Here is a 25,370-nt window from a genome sequence, read left to right on the forward strand (position 1 = left end):
ACGCTTTCCACATACTAAGACAAATTTTCTACCTAAGAATTTTCAGTAGGAATTACTGTTGCCCGTGAGATCCATGAGCATGAAAATGTCTTAAGCTTTACGCCAGCTATGTACTTTTATGAAGTGAGATTTTTCCCCCTATTAATTTCAGCACTGTTCGCTGGGTCTTCACAGAATAACAGATGCTGCATAAACATGTTTGAAAGTAATCAGAGAATGAGAAAATTGAATAGGATCATTCAAAACTAAGATACAAAAAGATATATGGAATAAGCTTTTGGAAAATAACTTTAAGTGAAGGTGGAGGTTTTAGAATATTTTCTTGGAGCTACAAAAGTAATGCTACATATTTACTTTGGTTTTTGGCAGTAACTCAAAAATCTTGAAATGTATCCTGTTATAGGTACTTTTTCACAAGAAAGCAACCATTGTGTTAGCTTCTGCAGTAACATTAAATTAATTGAAATTGTCACATAAAATACCTGCACTAGTAGATCCAATTCCTGTGGTGAGCACAGACCTTGGTGTAATTTTTGCTGCATATTTGAGGAATTGAGATTTCCCTGTGCCAGGATCCCCAACCAATAAAAGATGAGATTCACCTAGAAAAACGTAAATAATGTAGTTTTAAATTTCTATGAAAAGACTTGTAAGTGTAATTAATCAAAAAGAAAATGGTCCACTTGGGATGCCCACACAATTTATATTTTATATGGTGCTTTTGCTTAAGGTCATTCAAGGAGGGATTTAACCAGAATATCTTAGAAAAGTTGACTTTCAAGGTAAATAACAATCTTTTAATTGATTTCTGAATACCATTTAAAATCTAAATTTTTTAACAGATTTTTGTGCTATTTCCAGATGTTTAAGACTTTTAACATTTAAAAAATTTTTGGCTTATAAAGTTTCTGATTTTATTTAATCAATTTTAAGTATCAAAATACTGTGATTAAATCTTTCCATCCCACCACATAAGTATTTTATTCTGTTTTTATTTAAGTATTTTTAAGTGGGGCTTCGTAAGTGCTTTATAAATACCAAATCACTTATGATTCTAACAGTTAAGCGAAAACCTTTTCATTCTATGAAAGTGTTAGTAGTTTAATGAAATATCTATCTTAAAGTACTCTTATTTTTCAAACATAACGTAGATGAACATATGAGCATCCTGCAGCATGTTATCTCACTGATCAAGCAAATTTATTCAGTAATATTCAAGTATTTTCTGAATACATTAATAGGGAAATACTATATAAGCTCAACATTTAGCAGAAGGCCTTGCAAACAGTAGGTAATCAAAACATACAATACACATAAACCTTATTATACTTACTATTCTATACTGTACAGTATGGTTTTTGAGTCCCTACTAACAGTCTGATTTACAATAATGTCCTTTTAGTCTTTCGGTTAAGCCTTTGGTTATGACCCTCATATTGCCTATATGAGGGCCATAATAAACCTAGTTTATGCCAGATTCAGGTCAGTTAAGTGTGTTAACCACAAAAGAGCTTTCTGCCATTTGGATGTAATTACACACTTAGAGTAATTTTTGCTGGAATGCATGACCTATGGCAGCACCTCTTGGCAGATGGCACGTTTGCTACCCACCAGCAGAAGGGGAACCAGCAGGCAGATGACTGAGAGCAGCAGTCTGAGACAAACACACTGACAGTCACAGATGGAGAGACACTGACTTGGAGACATTAAAAAGCACTATTTCTTATCTTTTCCTCTTGGAGAGAGACTGGGGATCCAATGAAAAACACAGACAGTAAAAGAAATGTAAAGATTTTATTTTGTGGCACCCTGATAGGCTGGAACAAAAATATATACTCATTGAAAGTCTTTGGAAAGACTGGTATTCTACACAGTAGTTCCTGATGCTGGACTGAGTATTACATAGTGAACAACTGTCAGTTTTAAAAGATTACATTTGGAAAATAAAGCTCAACAAGCAATTTTTATTCAGGAAAGAAAAATTCTAGCTTCTCTTCTTACGCTGTGTGTTAATATTTCTCAAAAGTTTTAAATGGGTACTAACCTCTGACCCGTGTTCCTGTAGCATCGGTCCTTTGAATCCCACCAGCCAGCACCAGGGCCACAGCAAGCTTTACTAGGTACATTCCAAAAACTTGAGGGCACAAGCTAGCCAATATTTCATTCCTTCCTGGGAAAGGCAGAAAGATGAGTTACCAATAATTTTCAAGAAATCCTAGCTGAAATTTCCCTTTCTATCCTATCTTCTTAGAAACACTCTATGCTCTAAAATGATCAAGGGTACCATTTCCAAATGACCAAAAGGAGTGAATAACTTTGTTTTGGTCCTAAAAGTCCTCTTCTTCTTATAATGCCATGAGATGAAAATTCTTTTTATTCCTGGGTGCTACCTGTTTGTTTCTATAAATTTAGCGTACTTTACAAGGGACAGAAAGAAATCTCTTTTCTCCCTCATTGGACCAACATTATCCCTTAAAAATAATACCAGCTGCACTTCTTGTGCAATAATTTCAGTAAAATTACTCCACTGCCTAAATAAAAGGAAGGTGTTCCATCTCAGAAACAATGAGACAGATTGTAGAAGCCTGTAATCTTTAAATACAAAAGGTACCTGGAGCTCATGGAGCTTCTCCAGAGGTATAAGAGAGGTAGAATCAACCCATCCTGCAAGTCAATTCAGCATTTGCTCTGAGCAGTTTGGTAAATTGTCTTATCTAGACTAAGCATCAATGTATCAGGATATTTAGAAGATCATTATAAACAACAACTCTAGCAATCCAAGCTGGAGGTCTCAGGATTCTTCTGATAACATGCTTTAAATAAGCGATTACCACGGTTTTAGGTTCTGTTTTCAGAAATATCAAATACCAAATCTGAGATCTGCCTATGCCATCAATGAATAAAGTAGATATTTCATTCTGTCATTGGCCAATCAACCAATGAGGCCCATAGAATTTACGAGACTCTAACAAGCCCCTACGGAGTCTGTCTTATACAGAATTCACTACTGTGATGGTGCTCTATGTCTGCATTCAAGTTACCAGAAATTAATGTCCACATGCTGGTAAGTAATCCGCACGTTTGAGGGCTTTTATATTTAACTCTGAGCTTGTACTCATGTTTCAATGATAGCGCTTTTGAGGAGGAAAATAACCATAGAAGTACTACTTTAGCTGATGATTCCAGTTCCAGAAGCTTTTCTGTCAAGATAAAGGAAAGGGCCTTCCTCCATAATTCGTGTCCCTATGCACAAAGGCTACTTTTCCTAACAATCAAAATTGACTCAGTGGCAATTAAGCTATGGTGATGTGACCTGGGATGGCAGAAATGGTTAAGAAAGAAAACATTTTAGTAAAAAGGGAACCAAAAAGAAGAATTAGTAAATCCTGGAAGGAAGTTCATTAACTGCTGGAGGGAATCCCTCCTTTCCGGAGGTAGAAAGTCTAGAGAAAAAAGATGAAAGGTCTGAGATCTACATAGTTAAGACCCGACAGCAGGTATGTAAATTCTGACCAGAATCTGGAGATTACACATACAAAGAAAGAAAGAATAGCCTCAACAAGCAGGGAACAAGTAGGCAAACTGGCCTGGAAGACACTCAAGCCGGAGCTGTTAGAGCCAGCTTTTTCAGTAAAGGTGGATTCAGTGACTAATGTGCTGACAGGAAGCACATCCCACAGGCTCTGGTGGCGGAGCCCAGTGCTACTGTTCACTAGCTGTCTGACCTTGGGCAGGTTTCTTACTCTCTCCACCTCCCTTTCCTTATCTGTGAAATGGAGATAATGATGGTATCTCGTAGGGTTGTTAAGGAGCTAATAGGTGCACAGCACACAGAATAGTATCTGGCGCATAGTAGGAGCTACTTACTTGTTAACTATTATATTACCTGTACTACTTGTGCTTATTTCTCATCTCAAGGTTTCCTCACACTGTGGTCAACACAAAAGATACACTCTGAAGTCAGGTCTGAGGTACCAGAGAAAAGCAAAGGGGAAGGTCCATTCCCTAAATTTGTTATCTAAAGTTGAAAAACTTGATTCCTTGGGTCATGGCAATAGAAGCTCCCATGACTATATCATGGAAGAGAATGCATTAGGGTGAATACTACCCCATTCCTTCCCTCCCTCCCTCTCAAATTTCTGGTTCTAGACCATGTTAATAGTGTGCCCATGTAATCCACTCTTGTGGCATGGCCTTCAGTTACCCCAAGGAAGAGAACTTCTAGGATTTAAGATAAATGAGTCACCCTGGAGTGGGTTGAGATGGCCCAGAAGACCCCAACCCCTATATTTGGGTTTCTATCCAGCCTCTATGCATCAGGGCCAGGGGATCCCTGAGATCAGTGTAGATCAGAAGAAAATCTTTAGCTCCTCGTCAATACTCACAGCACCAGAGCTTAATGAAGCAGGCCAACCTCCCAGAGCTGAGCAGTGAAGTCATCTCTGGCTTTAGACCAGCAAAATGAAGACACGCTTTTGGATGCAGCTCCCCACTTCCACCCTCCTCCCCACACCCCCCAACACACACACATACACTTTGAAATGGTAAAATATAGTGGGCTGATAATTGGTACTTAGGAAATGAAGAAAGCAGAATCTGTTCATACTAAAAAGAAAATAGTTGCCTCGTTTTCTCCCTGTCTTCTCACAGAATATTTCTTCTTTTCATCCAGTAAATGAGATGTATAGCTATAGCCTTCTAATTAAAACAAAACAGACTAATCACCAGCACAGAGAACTTCTGACGGCCTAGCTGGAACACTGTATGATGCCCTTCCTTCACTGTTACTAGGTGGAGTGTAGCTGTGGCACTGTAATTAATAAGGAATGATTATGATCCAAGGAAGAGTTACAGATTTTTTGTGAGGATTTGAGCCTAAGAAACAATTTTAAGTAAAAAAACTTATTTAAAAATACATATGATTCTTAAAAGGTTTGCTTAATAAAACCACAACAGAGACCTTTGCTTCTTTTCGTGTGGATCAAATAAAAGAATGATCCGTAACTACCATACTCGTGTTACACACATAAGCAAAAAAAAAAAAATCATCCCACAAAATAAAAGCAAACTGCCTACATTTAGGCAAGTGAAAGCCTTTTCTTAAATTAATTAATTAATTAATTAATTAATTTTTATTTCATTGAGCCACGCAGCATGTGGGATCTTAGTTCCCCGACCAGGGGTCGAACCCACGTCCCCTGCATTGGAAGCATGGAGTCTTAACCGCTGGACCACCAGGAAAGTCCCTGAAAGTCTTTTTTTGTGAAATAATATCTGTCCAGTTCAGCATGTGATTTAAGAATAAAGTAATCACTGTGTATTAGATTTGAGGTGAGGTTTATCAGAAATAGTCTTTTACTGGCTTCCGTTTATTTTTCTCAGAAGATGCCTCCAAGGAAGAATGAAAATAGACATTTGAAGATTTAATTGGTGTTTTATACATTTGGGATTTTTAAATAAAAAATACTCTACAAACCCAATGGCTATGTTTTAATCTGTGTAATGACATCTTAGTGTCAGTCAAAATTTTTTGCTGTGATGACAAAGCTTATTTTTTGCAACTTTCCTACTTCATATTTTTAAATCTTCAGCTAAAACCGTGTGAAGCTGTCTTAACTGTATCAGATACATCAGAAAAGAAATGGTTTTAATAGGATGAAGTTTCATAATAGGATGAGTTTTGCCTATTTAAGGCAGAACTATGTATTTCATTGGTAAAGAAGGTAGAAAGCTCTGAAACTATTTTGGCAATATAAGAGATGTTAAAATAATAGTTGAAATGGAAAATCTCTTGGAATTTCCAGTAAGATCTCTAAATAGAAAAGATTATACCAGAAAAGGGCTGCAAAGGGAGACTACAGCTAGAGGTACTGACTAATGCTACTCCCTTTGAACACAGTCACTGATACATAGCATGTAAATCACAAACATTATATTTAACTAATGAATAAAATGCCGTTAATAATTATCAGCTCTATACCCTTAACACAAACCTGCAAAAGGATCGCTCTTATAGTATTCCCAAAAATCTTCAAATTCTTTTCGGACCTCCTCATCCATGTTGATCCCTGCAGACTGCTCATTATTTACTTGGACGTAATTGGCTTTCAGGACTATCTCCACTTCACAGCGCACATCCTGCTGAAAGGGCTTCCACCGTTGCATTACAACCCCATAAATAGTGAGGTCATCACCTGGGACAAAGCACCGAGTGAGTCCAGCAGTAGCATCCTGCCTGCTTGGGCACAAACTCGACAAAGGACCAGAACCAAGAAATAAACCACTACCCCACCATGGTTTAGAGTAGTACACATTCTTCCAGAAACCATTTGGGGCAAAAGAACACCACAGAGTCCCGATTTTTTTTTTTAAACAGGCACGTGTATTTGCACGGCTAGAAGCTAAAGCCAGCATTTTAATTTTTCTTAATCTGCCACATGATAATCACACCAAATTCTAAACTTTCCCTGGGAAAATAGTTTACTGGATGATTTATTCATCATGATTATATTGGGTGAAATGTTCATCCTCTCAGAATCTCTAACCATATAGCTCTCACTTAAAGAAGAGGTGGGAATTGCAGCCAAAAGGTTAAAGTGCAGTCTGCCCTCAGTATCTGCAGGGGATTGGTTCCAGAACCCACCTCAGATGCCAAAATCCACGGATGCTCAAGTCCACAGTCAGCCCTCTGAATCTGAGGTTCCGCATCCACAGATTCAAGCAACCATGGATCGTGTAGTACTGAAGTATTTACTATTGAAAAAAATCCATGTATAAGCGGACCCACAAAGTTCAAACCCATGTTGTTCAAGGGTCAACTGCATAATCAATTTGGTGTCAGGAAAGGAGACAATCTCGTGATAATGGATACTATACTAGTTTTAGTTTCTTGTATATTTCATTTTTACTTAACTGCATTTGTTAACATTCACTCGCTGCCTTTTTTTTTTAATGAACAAAAGAATGAGTGCACTAAGAAATGAATGAATTCTTGTCCTACTTCAAAGCTCCTTTCCATAAGCTATGAAAGCAGAAGATACAACCCTGCTTATTCTTTCTTGGTTGGTTCCTTCCCATCTAAGGAAACTCTCCCATTCGTAATTGATGGGTAGAATATTAAACTTTTACAGATTCTCCTAAGAGGCCTTGGGTAACTTATAGGCACAATGACAACTTATAGGCACAATGACAACTGTTTTTATTATTACATTTCAATTAACGAGTATAGGTGAGTGCTTGGCATTCGATATTTTGGTACTGGAGAAAAGGGGGCAAAAAAGGAAAGATAATCCTAGTCCCCCAGATTTCAATCTTGTTGAACACAGGATGTTGGACATACCTTAAATCCAATCCTAGTATTCACACTCTGAACTAACAGGCAAGTCTTCATTTCCAAGCCTATATCAAATATATGATATCTGCTGATACAAAACGCCTTTCACTCTCTAAATGTCAATGTATAATGTGTAATCCGCAGGGCTTTTGATTTCCTGAAGAAAAGTGTTCTGTGAATGCTAAATGCATGGAACTGGTGGTAGCAATTCACCGAATAGAAGGCATATTTCTAGCCAAAGGCAACTTCACAGTAAATGGTGATGAACACATTAAATCTTCACACATTTTCAAGATACTTCCTCAACCACTGCTGGATGGTTTTCAAATCCAATCAGGAATAGTGATCATTTACTATATTGTCTGCCCCCAATTTTTTAGATGAAAATGGCCAGGGCAACTTTATATGAGCACTTCAAAGAATTCTCTACTACGGTCATTTTAATGGGTTATATATAGGTTGTTTCTACATTAAGTCAAATGAGAAATTTAACTTTCAGGTATTGCACCCACTAGTAATAACCTGACTTTGCTAAGCAGCAGTAATGTGGAAAATGTGAAGTACTCAAGAATGGACAAGAGCACTGACTCATCAGATGTGGATTCAAATCCCAGCTCCACCACTCACCGGCTGTGTGGCAAGCTACCTAATAAACTGAGCTTATTTCTTGACCTACAAAATGGGAATAATTATACTTACATCATAGAACTATAGTGAGAATTGGGTCAGATAATATATATAAAGTACTTCATGCAATATCTAGAATACATGCTCAATAAATATTAGCTATTATTATAGTAAACCTACTTTACATTTGTAAAGCAACTAATACCATTAAACACCCTTTAATATATACATGTTTTCATTTATTCAGATATTTGAGAGACAGATTCATATGATCATCAGAACAACTGTGAGGTATACATGATAGTCCAAGGCAATAGATACTAATTTGAAACTTGCATGTTTTTCCATAGTAAATGTTACTGGAAAAAATGTTATTTTCAGAAAGCTAAAATTCTTACTTTTACAATCCAATCTCTTTGTCCCCTCTATCTTCTGCAGCATATTTACCACTGCAGCCACCCTGGTCAGACCCATCTTTGATCTCCTGCAGCACTTAACAGTTATCAGTACACAACCTCCAACTTTATTACTCTGCAACGTCAGACTGGGGTTCCTAACTAGACTGTAAATTCCTGAAGGGCAAGGATTATGCCATTTATGTCTTCTGATTCTCACAGAGGTTTGTAGCAATGGATAAATGAAAGACAGCTGATGACAGACTGCTTCCATCCATTCTCTATTGTTAGTGACATGTGAAAGAAAAATAGCTTAAGATTTTTTTTTTTTTTTTTTTTTTCTTTTTTGCGGTACACGGGCCTCTCACTGTTGTGGCCTCTCCCGTTGCGGAGCACAGGCTCCGGACGTGCAGGCTCAGCAGCCATGGCTCACGGGCCCAGCCGCTCCACGGCATGTGGGATCTTCCCGGACCAGGGCACGAACCCGTGTCCCCTGCATCGGCAGGTGGACTCTCAACCACTGTGCCACCAGGGAAGCCCAGATTTTTTTTTTTTAAATGCAGAAAAAATTTAGTTTAGATGAACTGCATGAAAACATCTTAATCTCTATCAAAGGACATTTTCATGTTCTGGTTAAGCTCATACAAGCCCTGCTTTGCTAATCCAGACATTACAGATTCTGGTTAAAATCTAGAGTCTTATATGAACAAGGTACTTTGACACAGCCTTGTCCATTTAGCAGGCAAACCATGATCAAAGCTGTTATTTACTTAGAATACTGTTTAGACAAGTATGAACTGTTAATATATTTGACATAAATTTCAAACTATGGGTTGGTGATTCTTGGTGGAAGGGGAGAATATTTTGACAAGGAATTATTCTTGACTCTAGATACTGAACTCTGTTTCCACAGAGCCTTTGCCTCATCATTTTAATGAAACGGCAGCTCAGTAAAAATGAGGCATTTGGAGAAGCTTAGGGTTAAGAAAAGGAAATGATGGAATTTAGAGACATAAAGCATTTTCGACTTGTCCAGTAGGGGAGCACTGGGATATGAAATAAGAGGTCAGACATACCTGTTACTGCCCAGGGGACACATTGGTGCTAGTTTTTTTTTTTTTTAAATAGAGATTAAGGGGTTCTTAGTGAGGGTGGGAAATATTTAAAGCAGGAAATGTTGAAGTTAGTTGAAAGGCAATCGTTGACAACAATCATTTGCATTTTCTGACCCACCTTCAATTTAAATTAAATGTTAAACAGCCAGTGGAAATTGCTAGGCAAACAGTAAAAGCAACAGTTTTTAAGTTGTTTGGAATAAGAGGAGGAAACACAAAGGATAAGCTCTCATGGGCAAATCAGTTGCTTCATCTGTAAAACAAGCAGCTAGACTAGATCGCTGAACTCCAGCCCAGCTTCTTTCCTGCTATTACCTACCTCCTCATGCCAGTCTCTGTTCTCAAGTTCCCCACACTCACTTGCCAGTGATCTTGGGAAAATAAAAAGTGGCTTTTCCTAGTCAATACTTTAGGACATACTATATAAGCTAACATTCTCACCAGATTTGCAACTGTCTACTAAGTCATCTTCCAGGATAACCTTCATTGTTCGTGGGATACTTCCAACAGATAGCCTTTGAACCTAGCAAGGAAAAGAAAGCAGACACTGAGTATGCTCAGATACATACTAAGTATTCAGAAGCCTAGCAGTTCTTGCAATTCCTGTTTCTATTTCTCTGGTATTATCACACAATTTAATTACGATGGGGATTTATGGAATTTTCTTGAAACTTGTGCCTACTATCAGTTTAAGAATTCACTAAAACTACAATAAAATAAAAAATCCATATGGAAAATATCTCAAAATATAATCTACCTTGTGGATGGTCAAAATAAACACATGCTCCGACTACTAAACACAATAACATTTACTTAACTAGAAAAGAGAAGCAGTTCTTTCCTGCATCTAGTCATAAGACAAATCACTCGGTTCCTCTGATTATTTCTTAGTAACAGATTACAAACGTGTTCCCTAGTCCTGGCAATTTGCCCATAGCTGAAAAACACTTCTTCTAATTTGTTATTTTTTGCATTTATTAGATCATTTACCTGTTCCTGAATTTTGATTTCCTGATAATCTCTACACCTAGTTGGAGATGAAGACAAGTCTGAGAGGCAAGTGAATTTTGCAGAATCACAGCTCTCCAAGCTGGGACATGAGGATGGCCGACAGAAGGTATAATACTGCTCAAAGTCGGCCCTGACCACAAATACATGCTTGCATTTGTTGCACATGTAATCCCGCTCAAACTCCAGGATCTTCACCAGACTCGTTCGAATCACTGTCCCAGTGACAGATAAAAAGTGTCCCACATCCTTGGTTCTAGGGATGTGCTCCCTCACCAGCTCAGGACAAACAGGCAATCCTGATGGAGAAACAAAACAAAAACACATCAACTTCTACTTGGGATTTGACTCCATGCAATACATTTTTCTCATATTTTCTGAGGGAGAAAGTATAATTTCAGGAAAAAGAAATCTTTGTGTTTTACTTAAGAAAAAAGATCAACTGAAGAAAATATAAAAGAATTATTTCAAATAACAATTATCAACGGACTCTCTTTAAAAGTACGTATCTAGATGATATATTGATAATAACCTGGATTAAAAAAAGAATTGATTCTCTTAAGAGGGCTATCTCAGTAGGATGTAAACGCAGTATATAATTTTAACCTCATTCAATGAAGAATATACTGCCACATGCCCCACATAAAATCAAAGCTGAGTGATAAAGAGATGGTAGTGGAATGAACAAAGGCTAGTGCTTTTTCTAGTTAGGTTCAGGATTTATTAATACATAAATCGGATAGTGTTTTCAAGTCTTGAATTACCTAGAGGTTTACCTACAGCACCACTTCATCCTTTAAAAACCTTGTGTTTTTCATCATTAATAAACGGGCAACTTAAAAGGTGCAAAATGCCAAAGAAAATTCTTATGTGGAAATGCCCTCTTTCTCGTATTTGGCTACAAGGCACCACTGGAGTAGAGAGATGCTGTCTGTGATGGTCAAAGGCTGCCTCCTAACAGGTTTATCAAGGGAGCATTTGTTACACTGGTTCATGTCCCGTGGTCTATGGTCTTGTCCTTGAACTTAGCTCTGAAACCTGATAAGTATGAACACTGAAGACAGATCTATTGGATTTGCCAAGCTCATAAGAAATAACCATAATAGGCATGATTACACTTTAAGTTTCTATGGTCAGAACATTTTCTCCCTGTTTATAGATCTATTCTGAAAGCCAAATCATTATCATCACTGTCATCATCACTGTCATCAGAAGGCAGTTTGGGATGCAAGGAATTTAAGGAAAAAAAATAAAAGCAGCAGACTGGTTAGATGAACTGAATGCTTAAGGCGCCAGCCTACATTAATCTGGTGATACAGCTTAGACGTCTACAGACAGACCTGAATTTTCTCTGCTGCTGGCTGAGACTCTCTCTTCATATATCCTATACTGTATAAACAGGGTGGGCACTGCAACATTTGCCACTATGACTCTTTTTTCTATGCTTCCAAGGCTGACTTGCCTGCTTTCTAATGGAAATACTCTTTATTTATATTAACTTGGATTGTATCACACTTTGCCAGTAAGGGAGCCATACTTTTGCTTACGATGATTTTGTGTATCTCTGCTCTGTTCTGTGTCAATTGTACAGTTTAACTATCAGAAAACAAATTTATTTTCCTATTTCCAAATTCCTAGGGAACGCTTCATTAAAACACCCTGGGGCTCACCAGTGCTACATCACACATGCAGGAATAGACAGAGAGGTTGGGGCAGGAATAAAGCAGGTTTTAGCCATTAAAATACCCACTGTATTCATTTCTCAGTGCTCATCTCAGGCGTCTGTTAATTCAGCTGCATGTAGCTAAATGTTGAGAACACACCAATATTTCTAGTTACAACCAAGTAAAAGCCAAACTAACAACCAAAAGCTTTTCATTAAGAACAGGTCTAGGGCTTCCCTGGTGGCGAAGTGGTTGAGAGTCTGCCTGCCGATGCAGGGGACATAGGTTCGTGCCCCAGTCCAGGAGGATCCCGCATGCCGCGGAGCGGCTGGGCCCGTGAGCCATGGCTGCTGAGCCTGCGCGTCCGGAGCCTGTGCTCCGCAACAGGAGAGGCCACAGCAGTGAGAGGCCCACGTACCGCAAAAAAAAAAAAAAAAAAAAAGAACAGGTCTAGTCCTCATATCCTCACTGCTTATGTTTCAGGGGTACAATGTCCTCTTTTAATTCCCATCCTAGAATGTTAAGAAACAAAAATCCACCAAGTGGAGGTGTCTCTTCTTACTTGGCCTTAATTCGATGTACATTATGGCAACACATCTTCACAACGCTTGCAGATTCTCAATTACCTTTTTCTTGCTCCCCACATGAATGCTTTTTAAAAATTAGGATATAATTTAGGTACCATAAATTTGCCTTTTTAAAGTATATAATTCAGTGGTTATTAGTACATTCACAAGGTTATACAATCATCACCACTATCTAATTCCAGAATATTTTCACTGCTTCAAAAAGAAACCCTGGGGACTTCCCTGGTGGCGCAGTGGTTGAGAGTCCGCCTGCCGATGCAGGGGACATGGGTTCGTGCCCCGGTCCGGGAAGAATCCACCTGCCGCGGAGCAGCTGGGCCCATGAGCCATGGCTGCTGAGCCTGCGCGTCCGGAGCCTGTGCTCCGCAACCGGCGAGGCCACAACAGTGAGAGGCCCGTGTACCGCAAAGAAAAAAAAAAAAAAAAAAAAGAAACCCTGTTCGCAGTAGCAGACAGTCTCTATACCCCCGCCCCTGCGCCTCTGGCAACCACTAAGCTACTTTATGTCTTTACGGATTTATCTATTCTGGACATTTCATGTAAATGGAATCATAAAATATGCACCCTTTTGTGTCTGGCTTCTTTCACTTAGCATACATTTTCAAGATTCACCCATGTTGTAACATGTATCAGTTCTTCATTCCTTTTTATGGCTGAATATTCCACTGTATGGATATACCACATTTTGTTTATACATTCATCGGCTGATGGACATTTGGGTTGTTTACATTTTTCTCCTATTATGAATAATGTTATTACAAACATTTATGTGCAAGTTTTTGTCTGAATACCTGTTTTCAATTATCTTGGGCACACACCTAGGAGTAGGATTGCTGGGTTGAATATACTTTTTATAATAATTTTAATTTTTAAGTTTTCAAAGAATCACTAAGTGTTCTCTATTGTAAGTATGTAAAAGGATACTCAAGTGGGGAAACAGGATTATTAACCCAATTTGCTTCTTAAAGTATAAACAAAATCTATCAAAATTACTTCTGAGAAAGATGAGCAAAGTGAGGAGGAGAATAGGAAAAAAAAGTGATGGGTTAGAGAACTTAACAACAATTATATTTTTGAAAACACTTAGATGTTTGAAACATCCATTCTCTCTTTCTTGGCTCCTAAAGAAATAACACTTTTCATCCCATTTCTATTCCTCTCATTCCTAGCTCTGCTTCAGATGCAAATTGATTGTTCAGTTTAAATTCTACTGTCAATATATTAAAACTTAAGAAAAACTAAGATCACAAGAAGTGGGTTACGGAGAGTGCTATGTTACGCCGATGCCATGCACAGAGCAGAATGCCCAGTGAAACCACAGACTGCCCAGTGTAATTCAACAGACTCTGGATGTTCAATATGATGAAGTCATACATATAACGAATGAGGTCTTAACATACTCATTTAGTTAGATGCTTGCTATTTTTGTCCTAAAAACAAACTTCAGTTTAAAAATGAAGCTATGTATAATTTTATTGTCGTTTTTTCCTAAAAAGCTACTTTTAAATTGATTCTGTGTCTTACTCTGAAGAGCATCTTCAAGTGGAAGAGTGAAACACCATATTCCCTGGTGCTTCTATAGTAATCCAGGCAAGAAATAACAAAGGCCTAACGTTTAATCTCCTCCACTTAAACCCTTCCATGCTGCTCCCAGATCTAAGAATAAGGAACCAAATGTGGGATTGGACCACAGGACGTTTTGTGACGGGCTTCTTCTCACACCAAACCCTCTGGGCACTCAAATGCTCTCATACAGTGTCCCCTTTGCCCACTCTCCTCCCTACTCTGTCCCTCAAAAATGCCCACACTAAGAAGCAACATAAGGGTTCAGGATACATACTGTGGAGCCCGAATGAGTGAGTTGAGTCACAGCTCTATCACGCACTAGCTGTGTGACCTTGGCCAAATGATAACCTCTCAGATTTCCCTCCTGTAATACGGCAATAACAACAAAACCTACCTCATAGGATCACAAGAAGATTAAAAGAATTCATATAAAGTTTCTTGGAAAAGTAACTTGCACATAGCAAGCACCATTTAAACAGTTCTTATATGTAATCTTATCATTTTCCCCCTTAAAAGGTTGGCTTAAACATAATTTTCTTAATGAAATCTTTCTTTAACCCATTTCAGGTTAAACTCCCTCTTTTATGTGCCTTAACACACTGTTCTTCTTCATACCACTTACCACAATTTAAATAAAAAGAATACATAATTATTATGCTTCCAATCTAGAATATAACCTCCATGGGGGCAGGGCAGAGGTAAATTTTATTCACTATTATATTATCATTGCTTTATAAATAGTAAGCATTAAAAAAGAAAAAACTTGAAAGATAGATGAAAGGAAGAGGGGAGGAATAGATATTAAAGATACTACATGAGTTTTGAAACCAATTAGAGATAAGGTATAAGGAAGAGGGTGAAATTTAGAGCGACTCCTAGTTCTCTGGTTCCATTAACCAAGTCAGGGAATTCTGGAAGGCACATGGTAGTCAATCAGTAAATATCTATTAAAAGAATAAATATGGAAATACGATTTTCAGATGGAGGGGGGCACAGAGAGGGGAGGGAAATCATGACTACCCTTTTTGATACACTGAGTTTGCAAGAAGATATCTCTAGTTTGAAACATCTGACGGACAAGAGGATATCTGAATACAGAGCTTAAGAGACAGATTCTGGCAATCAAGCAATCAATCAATCAAGTTGGCACTTGTTACTCTATAAGTAGCAGCTGAAGCCTAGGTTCAGAAAGGAGGCCATCCCATCAGGAAGAGAACGCAGGATTCAGGAGCAGATGGCCACATCTGCACCCTGAGGATCTCACACCCACAGGACCAGTAAAGGAAGAGGCTCCCAGAGCAGGGAGAAAAGCCACAGCTAGAGACAGAGGAAAGGGCAAGACAGTGCGGTCAGTGGAGTTTCATAAAGGGGGAGGAGGCAACAGTATCAAATCCAGCAGGGAAATAAAGGAAGAGAAATCCCGACACTCGTCCCTCAGTCTGGCCATGAGGCAGCCACTGGGAAGGTGGGGGAGGGTGCATTCAGTGTGGTGGAGGTGAAAGGGTGAATGGGGGAAGGTTATGCTAAAGAAGGCATGAACTCTGTCAAAACATTGTTATGAAAGGAGAGTAGATGGAGGGTAGAGGGGACACAGAGTTGAAAGAGGGGCCTCTCTCCTGAAAGGGAGACAGAAAGGATTCCTGGTCATTCTGGCCACTGCCCACCACACCCCCATAGGATGCATGTCTTATCTAAATCCAGATTCTTGAGTAGAGGCCATGGTTGGGCTTTAGGAAAGCCCTGAACCTCTTGAAATTCAGGCAGACATTTAAATATATATACACCTGCATTTTCTGAAGAGGATCTGTAACTTTCTCAACATATAACCCTGAAGAACCTCTTACTTAAATCCTCAGTCCCATAGTTCTATTGACTTGCATATCATTACCTCTAAGAATAGAAAAAGGGGCTTACATTGTGGGAACAGTTGCTAAACCTCCCTCCCCTCCTTTCATTTAATAGTAATGCCCTAACGTCTCTTATTGCCTACTCAGCTCCTGTTTAGATCACATCCTACACGACCTGCCCCAAATGCTATGACAACATGACAGGGACATTCATAATCACTTACTGCCTGGACCAGTCATTTAGGACCTTAGTCACGTATTGCTTTGCACTGCTCCTTAACCGTTTTGTATCTGGAGGGTAGCGTCACTTCTTGAGATCCTTTTCATGCTCCTCTGTGCCCAGCCCAGTGCTTTATTAAGCACTTTTAGACAAGGAGAAAATTAGTGAATAAGAGAAGGGGAAATGGGCTTTCCCTCTCTCTCTAGCCTTCCCTTTATCACATCTGGCCTCCAATCTCCTAGTCCAGACAAAGTGCATGAATTTTTCTGTGCATTTCGTGGTACCTCTGTAGCTTTCCTTAGGCATGCTACTTTGTCTGGAGAACTCTCCCCAGTTCACTCAGCCAGGAAGAGTACACTCAAGTTTACCCTTTTGCAAGAAAACTTCCCTAAGTCCAGTCTAGCACCCTCACACAGACACAAATGGAACAGCTAAGCAAAATGGTCAAATGAATGCATCATTGCATAAAAGATGCTTCTTATATCTGGAGGAAACTTCTGCCAGGAAGAGTGAAAAAGAAGATACTCCTTAGGTCCAGAGACACCTTCCTTTCCTTGCACATGATAACTCAGGCCTGTGCATGCTGGGTCATGACAAGTCTATGCAATACTGATTTTATTTCAATCAGCATAAGGAGATGTGCTGGGGAGATATTACACACTCAGGAAGAAGGCAGGTGAGAGGTGGAGGGCGTCAGGCTCAGCCACAAGGTCCCTCATATGCTCACCAACCTTCTCTGTGTCCCTCCTGAAGTGTGGCCACCAAGGGTGAATTCCCTGTCACCCACCTCCAACAAGGGGCCTGTGTCTAAACCCAATTACAGCACCTCTAAAGAAAAAACTATGTAAACATTTACAACCAATTTTTCTTAGCTTTTCATTATCTTCTATACTTTTATAATATGGGGCAATATGCCATCCTTAATGTTCTTATCTTACTGAATGGAATCATGTATATGGTACCTGTTAGGATAAACATTTTTTTTTTTAGAATCAAGCAAATTAGTCTAAAACATGATATCATTACCATTAAGTGGTTTATTTTGTACAGTAAAGTAACTATATTATTTTAAGAAAAGGGTAGTAGAGGGGAGTACATTTTTGGATCTTCAGATTCTTTACTTTCATATCACAAGTTTTAAAGTAAATTTATAATATAAAGACAGAGATAAAAGTTACATAATGTTAAGCAAAACTGACCACAAAAATCAAAACCTTAGAACTAAAAAAGGGTAAGGGACAGTGTTTTGATAGAAATGTCAATTCATTTTAATCTTTCTGTCTTACTATATGCTACTAAGTGTGTTCTTCAACTATCCCAGTGAAGCAGGGTACATCTGGCACTAAGCCCCCATTAGTGCTAAACAACAAAAACCTTTGTCATTCTCTGACTCATTCACTGATCAAAATAAGTAAATAAATTTTTATTTAAAACAGAGACATGTCCACATCTGTGTTAGAGATATGTCCAGATCAATTACTTCAGGTCCATGGTTTCCAGTGTGCAGTCCCTAGAAATCGGCATCAGCCTCAGAGCTTTGAGAAGGGCAAATTCTTGGACCCCAGGCCAGACCTCTTCAGTGAGAAACTCTGGGGGTGGGGCCCAGCAATCGGCGCTTTAATAAGCCCTACAGGTGATTCTGATGCCCATTAATGTTTGAGAAACACTACTTTAAATAACACGTGAGGGCTATTTTTTTCTTCCTCATTTATTCGATACTTTGATGCTAACTGCGTATTTGAATACCTTTCATCAAAACCACTGGGAATAGCAAGCAAACTTTCGACCAATAAAAATCCCAGAAGACAAAGAGCAATGCAATGTTCCTAAGGAGAGTGAACCACAGAGGCATCCTGGGTTTTACTAATTCAGTGCCTTGTCTGGAGTCCAAGATGGAGGCGCAATATACCTAAAACCAGACTTTTCCCATCCCTGGTTCATTCTGCCTGGGACACCTGCATCCCTCCCTAATCTCACCATCTAGTCTTGAATCTTTGGGTGAAACCCCTAGGACAATTCACTCCCTGCCCAGTGAGCTAATATATCTCACACATACCTTGAGTGATGCATGCATCACATAAGTAAAAGCTGCCTGTAAGCTTCTTTACAATTATGTTTAATATGTACATATGCATGTACCTGTGGGCATACATACACGATATGGAAATATTTGAATATATAGCTGTCTCCCCTACAGCCTTGAACTCCTTTAGATGAGGGACTATACCATATTTGTTTTGGTTTCCCAAGTGTCTAGCAAATGCCTACACGGGATATGTTTGTAGAATGAATGTTACTATGGTAGTAACATAATTTGCAACTCACTTTCTCAGAGAATAATGAAGAACTAGGCTAAATTCACCTGAAACCAATAGAGTCACTCAGGCAGACAGAACTTTAGTATTTAAACTGAGCATGGAAAAGTTTCTAAACGTAAGGACAGCCTAAAACCATTTGCTAAATACCATTTCAATAACATTAACTAAAGCCTCTTTTAATAATCCTTCTGCAACATTATCAGAAGAGGACATTTCTTCTTGATCCTAGCAAGAGATTACCTAGTGTCTGATGCATGAAGATTAATAATCTTCATAATTTTATTCCAGTAAGTGCAATCGCAGATACTATTTTTTCACTCAGATACTATTTTTTCACTTAAATCAAATGTCTGGAATTTTTTTGAATCTTAATTTATCTCCAAGAAATTCTATAGTGACTCCTAACCTTTTTTGGAATCACAGTAATCATTTTTGTTGATTATAAATCCCCACCTTTCTGAAATGTACTATAAAGTAAATATTTATTTTTAATCAAAATGGTACATGTGTTCTCCAACTTAATCAAAGAGTGCAGGAATTCAAAGACACAGCTTTGACACCACAAGTTGCTGATTGCTCCACTGCGATTTCTTTAAAGTTAAGAGGCTTTATCTGTTGTTCATTCAAAAAAAGTTATTGAGTGCCTAATAGGTGGCCAGCACAATGTTAAACTTGATATATAAAAATAATGAATTTCCTAAAATAGTTTTGAAGATCACTAGGTAGCATCTACCACTTTGCTAATTCTTTGAATTATCAATTCTTTCATTGTCAGGAGTCATAAAAGCTCAGAAAGCTGAACTAGTTTTGTACACACATACATATATGTATATATGCACACAAATATACTGCCTCCACACATTCTCCCTCCTCTCAGTTGGCATGGCTAGTACCCCAGCCTCCCAAATGTCCAGAGAAAACAGTATAAAATCGTGATTCTTTTCCAAAAGTGACCATCAACTACATAATGGATATATTTTAAAGTATAAATGTCAATTAATTCTTAGTGCTTAAATTCAATATATGTTGGGATTTCTCAAAATCTTTCTAAACAATAACATGGCAGTAAAATCCTTAAGTGATTCACCTGATATCCTGGCGTGAAGATTCTGCTTCATGGAGACACCTTCAAGCTGAGAAAGGGACTGGAGAATTGTCAAGGCTGATCTTTGAAGTGCACTATCAAAAATAGTTAGCACTTCATTAGGGAACACGTTGAAATATTCCCCGATTTCCATGTTGGTCTCAAAAAGGGTCATGGCATTAACCACAACTGGGTAATGAGCATCTTCATCTCTTTCCTTCAAGATGAGAAGAATATCGTTCTTATGGTATTCCGAAACATATGATTCAAACACTTGACCAACCAGTGTAACTTGATCGCTATTCATCTTGGATCTAGGTAACAAAAGAAAGACAAAGGACTGTATTATACCTTTGATTTTCTAGACTTATACACTAGTTTACAAAAAGATTGGTTATAAATCATTCTGACTTTGGGCCACACTCTAATCTCAAAATACTATCTGAATTCAAATCTTAATTAGATCTGACAGAGTCACAGTCACTTATCAAATTTATTTTTTTCAGTGAGTGAAGTTAATTTTAAGTCAAAGAATTATGTTGGTACTGATAACCGAAATCCAAAATGGTCCAATGCCTTTCCCATATCTTTTCGCCAAACTTCCTCCTCTTAACCCTATAATACATCATGTAAAAGTCCTTTGCCTTTTCTTTAATCAGATTCCATATATGCGTTTGCTCTCAAGTATAAAATCTTAAATGCCAGTCTTTTGGTTTGAGTTACTCCTAGTAGAGTTCTTTGCAAGCATCCTGGTTCTACATTTTAGTCACATAAAAAACATATCTTTCTCTCTGTCTCCCCGCAACCTAGTTACATACACGCACACACACACACACACACACACATTCATTTGTATTCTGCTACTTAAACAGAACACACACTACTATTCAGATTGGTCGCCAATTCTGACTTAAATAGTTAACAAATTTGCTTTAGAAATTTACATTTGGAGGTGAACTTGTTCCTATTTTCTTTTTCTAACCTAGGAAAACTATTAGCTTCAGCAAAAACAGCTGTCAAGAGTCTAAAAAAACTAGATCATTAAAATGAGGAAAGGAAATTGGTCTCTAAATAATAAATCACTACGATTGAAAGTAAATACAGTATATTAAATTCCTGGCTATATGTATATATTTTTAAATTTGTACCTACAGATTAAAAGGGCCTACCCCCATTCTATTTTCAGGTACACACGTAGATATCTACCATGTACAAGGCACTATTCTGGGAAATGAAAAAAGCATAATAAAAGGTCCTCTATGCCCTCAAAGAACCAAGGTACAGATCAAATGAAACGGTGCTCTAACAGTGGCAAAAATGCAATACAAATAGGAGCACAAAGAAGAGAAGGATTAAATTTAAATGCAGTGACAATCCCAGATGTGATAATGGACAGTTACAAATAAACTGTCCAAATGGATTATTTAAGAAATTCTTATTAGTCAAAGGATAAGTGTCCTCTGACTAATTTCGTTCAACCAACGTTTATTGTACTAGGCTTTAGAAACAGAAAGATTAAAGAAGATTGTGACATTCACAGTTTAGCATCCTAAATATGTATTACACGTGCTATTAGCAATATTTGCCTTCTCTGGGAATCTACTAGAAGGTGTGTGGGGGGGCACGGTATACCACAGTTAGGTCAAGAATCCTGACACCTAGAGGATGCCAATGTGAGATTAAGAGATGTGTAGGCTACTATATGGGTAAGTATTTAGTTTGGGTTAGGTAATATAAATTCACCTAAGCATAAAGCAGAAAAAGCACTTGGGAAGGAACAGCTAATCATACAGTATATTCACGATGTGGCCGTTGCTAAAAAAAAAAAAAAAAAAAAAATCTGGAATCCCACGAGTGGCTATAAAATAATCTCTAAGATTCTATAAATGCATATTAAATTTGGAGCCACAAATTTAGCAATTTAAAAGGCAGTTCCACATAGGGCAGGAAGGGGACAGCCGCAGAATTCATGGTTCAGATTAAGATCAGATTAAATTTCGCCTAGTCTTTTTGAAATAGCATCACTAAAAAAAATAGTACTCACTTTCAATACCTGGGCACAACTGACTAATCAAATATTTCTTAGCAGTTTGCAAACGCTAGAAACATGCTCACCCAGATTGACTGGTGGCAGTGTTTTACAACTTTCAAGTTCCGTTTCCTTTTTCTTATGGAACATTTGAAGACAAAATAAATAAAGACAAGTTGTGCTACCTTATCCTCTTGAGTAAACTGCCAACAAGAAAAATCCGGGAGAATGCATCAGCGGCAATCTAGCTGGCTCCCAGGTGCCAGCCCGCCCCCCGCCGCGCCGCCCCTCCAGGAGCCACGCCCCTCCGCGTCCCAAGACCCGCCCCGCTGACACCGCCCCTTCCCCGCCCGCCCGCTTCAGGTCGGCGCCTCCTCCATGCCTGGCTCGCCGCGGGCGCTCGGCAAACGTGGAGCCGATTTGTGCCCGGAGAACTGCTTTCCACACTTCCGTCTCTGGACGTAGCCCGTACCCTACAAGAACTCGGCAGGTCTCTGACACTTCCCAGGCTCGGCTGCGGGCAGCTCCATCGCGGGCCTGGTCCCAGAGTTAAATAGTTTTGGAACTAACCAGGGTGTGGGCGAGACTTGGGACGCACTATGGGAAAAATAATGGTGCAACAAGGCAGCGGCTGTCACTTACTGGCGGATACGCGGTGTCAGAAGTCACCGAGGGCGCACTGCTCCCGAGGCCGAGGGGCGCGGAGAGCTCAAGCCGATCGGCGGGGTCCAAAGAGGCGGGAGGAGGCCCGGGTGGGGGCGGGGCGCGCGCGTGGGGCCGCGGGGGCGCGCAGGCTCCAGCGCGCCCACCTTGCGCCCGGACGAGATAGGCGCCACGCGGGCGGCTCTGCCGGGCCCGCGCTCCCGAAAGGCGCCGGGACGTGCACTGCCTCAACTTGGCGGCTCAGGTGGCTCTTCCGGGTGGAGAAGCGGTCGGGCGCGCGCCCCGCCAGCCGCTGCGGGACGAGAGGGGCGGGGCAGGGCTGGCTGGGAGGGGCGAGTAGGGTCCCGGGCGGGGCTGGGCGGAGCCGCCGCTCGGTAGTGGGGAGGAGTGTCGGGCTGTGCTTTGGCTGTGAGGGAGTGTACGGCCCGGGCTTTCCGGCTCAGAACTCCGCCAAAGCCAAGGCCACAACGATTATCTGTCTGCTTCTAAGAAGTTTTAGAATGAAGGTTTTATGTTTAGGTCAATGATTCATTTTGAGCTAATTTTTGGATATGATTTGAAGTGTGGATCTTAGGTAACTTTTTGTCATATGGATATCTACCACTATTTGTTGAAAGAGCTGTGTTTTTTCCACGGAATAGCTTTTGCACCTGTGTCAAAAATCAGTTGTCCTTATATGTGGGTCTAACACTTAATATTTCTGTTCCCCAGTCTATTTGTCTAACTATAAGAACACGACGTTGTCTTAATTACTCTAACTATAATGAATCTTGAAAGCGGGTAGTGTTTGGCCTCCAATTTTGTTCTTTCAAAGTTGTTTGGGCTCTTCTCTTTCAATATGAATTTTAAAGCCAGCTTGTCATTTTCTATTAAGAAGCTGGGATTTCTGTTGGAGTTGCATGGAATCTATAGGTCAATGTGGGAAGAATTTATGTGTTAATAATATTGAATCATATGACCCTTGAACAAAGTAAACCTCACCATTTATTTAGGTGTTATATAATTTCAAAAATGTTTGATCTTTTGTCAAATTTATGTCTCAAATTTATCCCTAAAATCATGGGGAAGGAGGAACCATACTTTTTTAAAAATTTTTATTTACTTTTGGCTGCGTTGGGTGTTTCTTTGCTGCACACGGGCTTTCTCTAGTTGCGGCAAGCGGGGGCTACTCTTGTGGTGTGCGGGCTCCTCATTGCAGTGGCTTCTTTTGTTGCGGAGCACGGGCTCTAGGCGCGCTGGCTTCAGTAGTTGCAGCACATGGGCTTAGTAGTTGTGGCACGTGGGCTCTAGGCGCGTGGGCTTCAGTAGATGTGGTGCACGGACTTAGTTGCTCCACGGCATGTGGGATCTTTGTGGACCAGGGCTTGAAGCCATGTCCCCTGCATTGGCAGGCAGATTCTCAACCACTGAGCCACCAGGGAAGTCCAAGGAACCATACTTTTTGATGATATGTAAATGATATTTTCAATTTCAATTTCTGGTTCTTTTCTAGCATGTAGAAATACAATTGATTTTTTAAATTTTATTATTAAAATTTTTAAATTAATTTTTTTTTTAGAGCAGTGTCAGGTTCATAGCAAAATTGAGCAGGAAGTACAAAGATTTCCTTTATGATCCTTGTCCCCACACACCCACAGCTTCCCTATCAATATCCCTTTACCAGAGTGGTGGGTTTATTACAACTGATGAACCTGCATTAACACATCATCATCACTCAAAGTCCACGGCTTATAGTAGGGTTCACTCTATGTGTTGTACATTCTGTCCATTTTGACAGATGTATAATAACATGCATCCACCCCTGTAGTATCATACAGAATAGTTTCACTGCCCTAAATAAAAATCTTCTGAATTCTGGCTGTTCATCCTTCCCTCCCACCTAACCCCTAGCAACAACTGATCTTTTTACTCTCTCTGTAGTTTTCCAGGATATCATATAGTTGAAATCATACAGTATGTTGCCTTTTCAGACTGGCTTTTTCACTTAGTAATATATATTTAAGGTTCCTTCATGTCTTTTCAAGGCTTGGCAGCTCATTTCTTTTTGGTGCTGAATAATAGTCCATTATCTGGACATACCACACTTTATCCACTCACCTACAGAAGGACATTTTGGTTGCTTCCAAGTTTTGCCAATTATGGCTAAAGCTGCTATAAACATCCACGTGCAGGTTTTGCCGTAAGTTTTCAGCCCCTTTGCGTAAATACAAAGGAGCATGATTGCTGTATCATATGATAAGAGTAGTTTTGTAAGAAACCATTAAAATGTCTTCCAAAGCAGCTGTACCATGTTGCATTCCCATCAGCCATGAATGAGAGTTCCTATTGCTCCATATCCTCTCCAGCATTTGGTGTTTTCAGTGTTTTGGATTTTAGTCATTCTAATACATGTGTAGTCTCTTATTATTATTTTGCTTTGCATTTCCCTGATGACATATGATGTTGAATATCTTTTCATCTGCTTAATTTTCATCTATATATCTTCTTTGGTGAGGCATCTTCAGGTCTTTTGCCCATTTTTAAATAACATTGCTTATTTTCTTATTGTTGAGCTTTAAGGATCCTTTATCAAATGTGTCTTGCAAGTATTTCATCCCAGTCTGTGGCTTGTCTTCTCATTTTCTTGACATTTTCATTCACAGAGCAGATTTTTAATTTTAATTAAGTCCAGCTTATCAATTGTTTCTCTCATGGACTGTGCTTTTGGTGTTATATTTAATAAGTCATCACCCCAGAGTATCTAGATTTTCTCCTCTGTTCTAGGACTCTTATAGTTTTGTGTTGCACACTTAGGTCTATGATCCATCTTGAGTTAATTTTTGTGAAGAATGTAACGTCTGTGTCTAGCTTGTGTGTGTGTGTGTGTGTGTGTGTGTGTGTGTGCACGTGCCTGTGGACATCCAGTTGTTCCAGT

At 39.3% G+C, this 25,370-nt stretch overlaps 1 protein-coding gene across 2 annotated transcripts in view; it reads right to left on the reverse strand.

Annotated features, from left to right (window-relative positions):
• MCM9 (minichromosome maintenance 9 homologous recombination repair factor) overlaps window positions 1-22,655 on the reverse strand; it is an 81,098-nt gene extending 58,443 nt beyond the window's left edge. Inside the window, exons 1-7 of one of the 2 annotated variants that reach the window (XM_029223895.1) lie at window positions 22,436-22,655; window positions 19,768-20,078; window positions 10,461-10,777; window positions 9,912-9,993; window positions 5,994-6,194; window positions 2,045-2,170; window positions 483-602 (exon numbers count right to left, since the gene is read on the reverse strand). In XM_029223895.1, the coding sequence (XP_029079728.1) occupies window positions 483-602; window positions 2,045-2,170; window positions 5,994-6,194; window positions 9,912-9,993; window positions 10,461-10,777; window positions 19,768-20,071 (1,150 nt within the window). In that variant the 5' untranslated portion in view covers window positions 20,072-20,078; window positions 22,436-22,655. The remainder of the gene's footprint in view (window positions 1-482; window positions 603-2,044; window positions 2,171-5,993; window positions 6,195-9,911; window positions 9,994-10,460; window positions 10,778-19,767; window positions 20,079-22,435) is intronic. The other variant, XM_029223896.1, reaches the window with a different exon arrangement.
• Between the last annotated feature and the right edge of the window lie 2,715 nt (window positions 22,656-25,370).

The sequence above is a fragment of the Monodon monoceros genome, unplaced genomic scaffold (assembly GCF_005190385.1).
Source record: "Monodon monoceros isolate NGI ecotype Baffin Bay Population unplaced genomic scaffold, NGI_Narwhal_1 Super_Scaffold_15, whole genome shotgun sequence".
In the NCBI taxonomy this organism is placed as follows: domain Eukaryota; kingdom Metazoa; phylum Chordata; class Mammalia; order Artiodactyla; family Monodontidae; genus Monodon; species Monodon monoceros.